The 8,291-nt window shown below is 42.1% G+C and overlaps 1 protein-coding gene across 1 annotated transcript; it reads right to left on the bottom strand.

Moving 5' to 3' along the window:
- Window positions 1–1,560: 1,560 nt before the first annotated feature.
- Window positions 1,561–8,183, bottom strand: LOC135903871 (BRCA1-associated protein). The gene is made up of 2 exons (XM_065434285.2): window positions 6,586–8,183; window positions 1,561–4,141 (listed from the first exon to the last, which is right to left on the bottom strand). The coding sequence occupies exons 1-2, from the start codon at window positions 7,987–7,989 to the stop codon at window positions 3,773–3,775; spliced, it is 1,773 nt and encodes a 590-aa protein (XP_065290357.1). The 5' UTR covers window positions 7,990–8,183; the 3' UTR covers window positions 1,561–3,772.
- Window positions 8,184–8,291: the final 108 nt, after the last annotated feature.

Genomic DNA, 8,291 nt, shown 5'->3' with positions numbered 1-8,291 from the left:
ATGAATATAGTAAACTGAACATGTTAATTGTCAACACTCTTATAGCAGAGGCTCTGAATGCAACATCTGTATTGCAACTTATGATTTATTATTATACATGGTGTCCAAGCAATCTTTTGCCCTGGTTTAGAAATACATACTTGCGTGTGCCACTAGAAATTTGCTGTTGGCCCCTCTATGGAGCAAATCACACATTCTTTTGTATTTTGTTTGGTTGTATAAATAGTCAAAATTACCTAATCATCATTGCAAGCCCTAAATTTAGAGAAAAGTTTCAATGATTTCTTGGCGACATTGTAGGCTTCATGTAGTAAAAAAATTCAGTTTCACGTGAAAGAGAAAGCACTGATTGCATAGCAAAGTATCGCCTATCATCTGCCATATAAGTTGCAGTAAGCATTTGCTTACTAATTAACACAGACAGTGGCACACGCACACAGGTGAACATGAACAGATCTGCCACAAGAATGAAAATGCCTTTATGTTTATGACGATGCCACAGAATACCCAAGAGAATCACGTGCACCCAAGATAGCTCTCAGATGTTATAAAAAGAAATCTGGTTTAGTTGATTGTTATTCAGTAGCGCAGAACCCATCTCGCTTTGACTGTCGATGTTAATGCGATTAGCATTCAAGCAATGTACCGACACGCCATATTGCTGAAGACACCTTTATTTACAATCTATAGTACGTGGTCATTCTGAGACTTCAATTGCTGTGGCTAGATGCGACAAACACTGTCTCCGGGATTGACCCACATTAATATGACACTTGCTCGCCAGGGTCAGCCACGACTATGACGACGATGATGCAACAATGGTGCAATGACAAAGGCGATATGACGACAGTGCAGCAACAATGGTATAATGACGACAGCATGACGATGACGACGAGGGCATGATAATCATGGTGTGATGATGATTATATTACCCTGATGCCTTGATGAAGCTGCAATGACAATGATGGAATGACCACGACGGCACCATGATGATGGTATGAGAACGGTGGCATAATTACAATTGAAAGATGACAACAATTGATGATGCTGGTACGGAGATGTGATGATGGTGCACATATTATGTGGAGCCTGTAATTGAAAGAATGTTCCCCATTCACAATTACAGCCATGAGTGATAATGCTGGCTAACATTCCCTGGGCTAGACGTAGTGCACATACACAACTACCCAAGGAAGTGAATGGTGAGACAGCTGCCACTGTAACTCAAGGGTAGAGCATCCCATGCATAACACCGAAGATGTGGGTTCAACTTTCACCAGTGGCAAGTTGTCTTTTCATCCACTTTCACTCCCCTTCACGTTAGCATTTCTACATTTCAAATAAAACAATCTTTCCTGCTTTCTTTCGCTTCAGGTGCCTGTAACAAACATCCAAAAAGAAAGTTGTAATGTGCTTTAGGAAACATCAAATTCAGCAAAATTTGAATTTCTACTTATTGTGCAATCATATTTTGCGTCACAGGCCTTGGACAATAATGCTTGACAGTGATGCTTGCTTCTTCAGAATATCCCCTATAACAATGAAGGTCATTGGACTGAATGTAAAAGCAGTGCACCGAAGTAAAGGTGCAAAGTGAAACAAAGTGTGCTTTATTTGCAATTTTCCAGTGAAACATGCTGGATAACATCTCCTACCCTGCTTGCCTACATTATTATGTCTGCACAGGTGAGCGACATAAAAGTAAAAGTTAATTTTTAATGCTTCAATCGGATGTTAATAATCTGCAAAAGCAACAATCTAATAATATTGATATTGAAAGATTTCTTACAAATTGAAATGAAATACAGGTGTCGACAAATCTAAATTGTGCCACATGCCCAATACTTCTTACTGCCCATCGTACAGTGCAGTACAATTTTCGACATAAGCCTATGCAACTGAATACATGGAAATAACCATGTGCAATGAATGTGTCAGTCAGAGGTATCGCCCCTCATGTACAATGGTTTAGATTATTCCACACAATTTAAAATTACGGACAAGGTGAATTAAAAGCTTTACATTAAGCATCCTATTGAAACAAGACTGTCCATTTCGCATTGCAAAAGATATTTTGTGGTGTACATAGTTCAAGAACAACTGTACACTCTCAGTGTTGACGATCCAAATAGACCATTTATCGAAGAAATAAAAATATTCTGAACTGAAGAGGTCTAAACATAATCAGCCTGTTTGACAATGTTCAACACAGCAATAAAATGCTAGTTTATGTTTAGGGTCCTTCATTTTCGTGTAAAATCCAATAACACTCATTTTTTTTGCACCCTGGAGAATATTTATGAAAATCAGGTTAAAAAATCAGGCCGATTTCCACCTGAACTTCGGCCCTTCGTAAAGGATGATAAATGCAGGTGTCATAAAACTAACGAATGCTGTCCACCTTACTATGTTACATTCAAAGAATGGTGGCTGATTTGTCTAGTTGGTATTCCATTTTGCTGCAAAAGCATACTGGCAATTAGTGAAACAAGACAACAGTGGAGGACAAAATGCACAAAAAGTCTAGGGTGTGCAGAAATAGAAAGTATGCCAACAAGGGCTTGTAATATAAGGAAAAGCATTGCACTTCCTTCGAAACATGGACGTGTGCACAATTACTTTTTTATTCAATTTCAGAGAATAAAGTATGCAGAGATTGCCAACCCCATCTCCATTTGTTGTTTTTATTAATTTAGTTTCTTTTATATAGACTAATAATGCCTGTCAATTAGGATTTAGAATGAGCTTGTCAAATAATTTGCAAGCAGCTTTCTTTGCCATTACATGTTCCCGCAAGTTTGTGGCTAGGAGACCACTGTTCGTGTTGTTTGTAAAATTTAGCAGAATCCTGAACTTTATCTGCCAGAAAACAAAACCATGAATTTCTCTCTGGTTTTACTCTTGAAACATAACATCCAATTTTTACCCCTCAAATTTCAATGTATGTAAAACCCGAAAACAAAGGACCCTATTTATATGCACAATCACCTGTGGCTATTCCATGAGAATGGTCACAACTCAATTTGTGCACATATGAATCAAAGCACATATACCAACAGCCATGCTTTAACTGAACCAAAAAAAAAAAAACAATGGCCTATGAGCAGCAGTACATACCATTTTAAATTTCCGCATAGTTTGGTTTGGTGTTTAACTATACCAGCTGGTAACAGGCTGGCTGATCTGAGCCAATAAACTTATGATGTAAAGTTAAAGCTTGAAAGGTTACTAGCAGATTACATGACTAGTAAATATGCTCATAGTGCTATATCACAGTGCATAGTGTCAATACTACAATTCAAGTTGTTCAGACTTTTGAATATTTGAATAACAGCAAAGATACAACAAGAAAGAAACAAAACGAATAACATAGTCTCTAATTAAGCAATGTCATTTTGCACATGTAACCACTGAACGTTTGAACACAACGTGCATATCCTTTTGCTGTGAAGTTTTAAGATTCACTCTGCCAACTTGCAAATCTTTTAATAGCTATTTTACTATTGCATCCTTCCAAAAGGTATATCAATAAGCACGGTGTGAAAATGCTCAAAGCTTTTAATATATACAACTCAGATGACGTAGCACCAGCTAAAAAGCAAAAACTCTTGAAGCCACTCTGCAATTGCCACAAGCCTGACACTTACAAAGACCTTGTCTCTAAAGCTATTTAAGAGGCACAGAACAGGCAAGGCATACATTTGAAAATAGCATACTTTGCATGTTAAATTGAGATAAATAACAAATTGCCATTGTTATACACTTTAAAAAATCAGCGGTTTCTTCGTCTGCGCTGCTTGTGTGTTGGTGTACCTGAAGGTCCGGGCGCTCCAACAATAATTGTACCCTCCTGCATTTCCTGTTGCACCTCATTTGAGCTAGAACTGATCTTTTCTTTTGCATCGAGATAGAACATTAAGTCCCTCATCTGTTCCTGTAGGTCCTCAATTTCTTTGTCCTTAGTTTTTTGAAGTTCCTGCAACTTGGTTTCAACATCCTTCAGTCTTGACTGCCACACAACCTGGTTCTCGCGCAGGCACTTGTTCATTTCTTTTTCTTCCTGCAGTTCGCCTTTTGTCTTGCTCAGCTGCTGAGCCAACTGCTCAGACTTGCGGCGCACAGCTTCTCGGTCTTTGGTGACCTGTAATGCAAAATGGTGAGCTCAGGAATAACAGAAACAATAGTTAATGAAAACAATGGTACTTATGATAAATTTTATGGCCAAATTTATTGCAGCTTATGTAATACAAAATCTACATGCATGAAGAGTAGTCTGATTGCTGTAATGTCTAACTCAGGCAAACAATACCACTTGGTTTAAGTTATAGATAATACCACAGTCCCTCATGTATTGTCCTGATTCTTGGCACCTTTGAGGTATTATGAATAAATAAATAAATTATAATGCATCTACTAGTTGAAGATGTACACCAGGTGCAGTGTGGCTATGGACATGAAGCTGCAAACTGGATGTGTACTAAAAACTGGAGGTTGTGGTCATGTATTATACAAGTCACTCATGCATGTGCCAATCAGCCCAGTGTAGTTCAGTGGCTGAAGGCACACACTGACTGCGTTGCTGAAAGTTGTCTGCACGCCACTATACCCACTGTTCCATCTTGCTTTATTCTGCATTCTCCACATTTGGCAAGGGTTAAGCCTAGTGTTCTGCTCTTGCATTTTTGCTAGCATGGAGGATTCCTCTAACCTCCTCTGCCCTTATCAAGTTCCCACTGAACAATCCATGGTCTCCGCACATGGCGGTACAGTTACAGTTTGGTTGTATGTGTCAGTGCTGTGGTGGTACTCTGTGACCATTGTCTCCACTTTGTGGCACATCCAACCTCCTGCTTTAAATATGAGGCCATGCTGCAGCTTGTATGTGTGTTGAACTGGTTACAGTAAAAGGTATGCAATTATTTGTTGAGCTCCCGAGAAGTTGGCGCCCTCTACCGTAATTGCCGAGTTGATAGCTAGCCATGAAAGAAAGGAATAAGAAAATTAGAAAAAAAAAATTTGTGCCAGTACCTCCTCATGATGATTGAAGGGCCTTGAAAATGATTTTTGTCAAACTGAAGAGTACCACCTAGACACAAAGGCTATCGCTAATAGGATGCTTTCTGACAAAAATTTTATGACAGCGCACTACATTAAATCAGCTACAAGTGCTTCAACACCACCATTTTCCCAAGCAGAAGTGTTTCATCTCAACTTGTATTCTATGCAGAAATGGTTGTGTCTCACCTTCTTGGGCACATCTTCCAATGATGCCTTTGTTGTTAACACCTAATTTGGGTGCCTGCCATACAGCACAGCACAGGCCATGATTCTAGGCCAAGGCCTGGCCCTTGTAAACATTTATGTACCTGCCTGAGCCTGGCTTGGTGGTTCAGGCACGTAAACGAGACCCAACCCGGCTTGACCGGGTTGAGCCAGGCCCGGGTTTTCGGGTTGTACTGAGCCCACGCAGTGCTTAGGCTGCTAGATATCAAATGGTACGGAAATCACTGAATAGGCTTTTTGAATGTTGGTTTATCTGTCCAAAGGTAAATATAGATGGCTGGCACTGACGTCATCCTAGGCACTATGTTGGTAAACCGGAACCGTGACCAGTAGTGCCTGTTGGTATCTCGTGCAGCTCCAACACTCTCTAACACAGCCGGTAAGGCAGGAGCTTATAAGCTTTCCTTCCTCATAGAAGCAGGTTACCCAGGGCAGTGGATATGATACATTGATATCATCCTAGGTGCCATATCAGAGAACCATCATGGTGAGAAGCTGTGTTTGTGATGCCGCGTGCCAGCTATATATATTTACAGTCAGACTGCCCAAGACCTTGGGCAAAGGACAGTAGGAGAAACATTAATTATTCTGTGGTGGAATAAGAGATGGCTGGAGGATTGATGGCTCAGAGGTAGGAGGGAAAGAAATGAACGGAGCCGCCACGTATTATACAAATTTAGCCTAATACGTAAAAAATATTCAGAGGCTTAATGGCTTATCTTAAGGGCCGCAGCTAGATATACAGCATATATGTAAAGTGAGCTTCTTGGCTTCTAGAAACTGCCTCTATGATTAAAAAGGGGTGCTCAGAATATTTACCTGGCAAGTTAATTTTCTGACTGTGAGATGAACAAAGAAACTGCTTTGAAACTTCTTGTACATGAACCAGGCATGCACTAATGCCAATCTTTAGTTTTCAATGTGGTCTAAAAAGTGCAGCACTTAGTGAAATTTGAGTGCCAATGAAGCAGGGCAAGCACAAACGGTTCTTTTCTTCCGTTTCTCTTTCTTGCTTTTACGTTAAGTTGTTCCAGTAAATATGCTGGTCACTGTAATTTCGGTTCGGCATAAGAGCAGGCCCTTCAGGCAGCCTGTAGAATACGACAGTTGACAAGGGTCTTCTCCCATGCAGTCTCAAGAAGTCATCAATGACGCACATTAGGCCTCGAATAGTATTACTGCACATCAAACCATTTGACCAAATCTGAATACTATAGCAAGAAATAGTCAGTTTGCACACAAAATCTCAAATACTTGTGTGCTCAAAACCTAGAGGCATGCTATCACAAAGGAAGCACCAACCTGTCGAAGTTTTTGCTCGAGATCTTTACGTTCTTCAACTGCAATCTGAGTCTTCTCCTTCAGCTCATTTATCTGTCGATTATTATCTTTCTGCAGCATGTCCATGCAGTCTTCGAAGTACCGTCGCTGCTTCTCAAGCTGACTTGTAAGAAGGTATGTATACTCCAACTGTACAGAGTCAAGCTTCTCATCACTGTCAGTGCGAGAAGTTTCCAGTTCCACTAACTTCCCGTCAGTCTTGTTTTGTACAAGGCGATGAACATAGTTGTCACCTGCATAGTCCCATACGCTGTTGTTGCCCAACTGCATTGCGAAAGTGTGGTCTGTGCGTGCATAATGGTTGTATGCGTGTGCCTCAACATACCGCCCACAGCCTATGTGGCCACAGATGAGACATATCCAGAGATTGTCCTGAGAACCACAGCTGAAACAGCGATTGTCCGGCACCAGTTCCGGCGTCTGGCAGTATCGGCATACTGGGCAGCTTGAGTCGCCCCACTTGGCCAAACAGCCGTCATGGAAAGTGTGGTTGCAGAGGATGGTCAAGATTCCTTCCACAGATTCGTCCATGCGTTCCAGACACACAGGGCAAGTTGGGAGCTCAGTGTGGCCTGGCACAGCGTCGCCTTCTCCTTCTTTTACCATTTCCATTTGAGAGACATACGCCAAATGACACACCTCCGGCTCGATAGAGTTGAACCGCTCACCGTTGAAACTCTGATAAAAGTCGTCGGCCCACTTTTGGTCACGGAACTTGAGCAGCACCATGTAGAGATTCGGTTTAGAGTCACGGATGACGCGGATGCTTTCGACGTGCGCACTGACAGGCGCGATAAACTGCAACAAGTCGTGAAGGGTCATCAGAGCAGGAACAGCTAACATGCACAGCATTTCACTGCGCTCTGCTTCGCCCAACGGAGTCTGCTGATTCTCTTTGAAAAGGTGCAGTATTCCTTTCGTGACTTCAACATTATGGTTGCCACTGAAGAACGGAATTTGGCTAGGCGCGGGCAGCTTGGGCCTCTCCGTAGGGCATCCTGTGACGGAGTCCAGTGTGCCTACAGCATCTTTGCATTTGACATCGTCTTCCTTGGACGCAGATGACTCGGTGCATGTACGATCCCCCGACGGCTCCCCCTCTCCCTCACATCGCGCAGCTTGCTTCGAGGCCATATCATCAGGTTCTATTATGACTGTTTCGATCACAATATCGTGCGGCTTACGGCAACCACGGCTCTCCTTGATAATTTCTTCCAACTTACTTGAGTGCCACTCTCCACCCCGAAAAGGTGCGGCAGCGCAATATTCGAGCCTTCGAGCTCTCGCAGAGACGAAGTTGATGTGAGGCAAAAGTGGGAAGTCACTGGCCACTTCTAACTTGAGAATCACAAGCGACACAGACATACTCCGTTGTTAGATGATTGCTTCAGCATTTCATGCGCCGATTTCCTGGGATCCAGCAAAAGCGTTCGTTCACTAAAATTACGAGCACAAAGGTAAACAACTCAGCACCAAGAGACAACCAAACAACACACTGACGCTCAACGTTGCGCAAACTACAACGCCACAGACACAACCATAGAATGAAGAACGAACCGCTGCCACAGCGCTAACAGGCCTAGCGTCTTGTTTAGAGGATTCCGACGACAGCGACGCCTATCAAAGGGATGCGCTGCATAGAGTCCACTGCATCCACTGCGTCACAT

The sequence above is a fragment of the Dermacentor albipictus genome, chromosome 3, assembly GCF_038994185.2.
Source record: "Dermacentor albipictus isolate Rhodes 1998 colony chromosome 3, USDA_Dalb.pri_finalv2, whole genome shotgun sequence".
Lineage (NCBI taxonomy): Eukaryota > Metazoa > Arthropoda > Arachnida > Ixodida > Ixodidae > Dermacentor > Dermacentor albipictus.
The sequence above is the reverse complement of the archived record's forward strand: the minus strand, read 5'-3'. Positions and strand labels throughout refer to the sequence as shown.

Excerpts from the sequence above, each read along its gene's own strand:
- LOC135903871 (XM_065434285.2), bottom strand. The coding sequence starts at position 7,989 with ATGTCTGTGTCGCTTGTGATTCTCAAGTTAGAAGTGGCCAGTGACTTC. Across the intron at positions 4,142-6,585 it reads TCGAGCAAAAACTTCGACAG|GTCACCAAAGACCGAGAAGC; the intron begins GTTGGTGCTTCC and ends TTTGCATTACAG.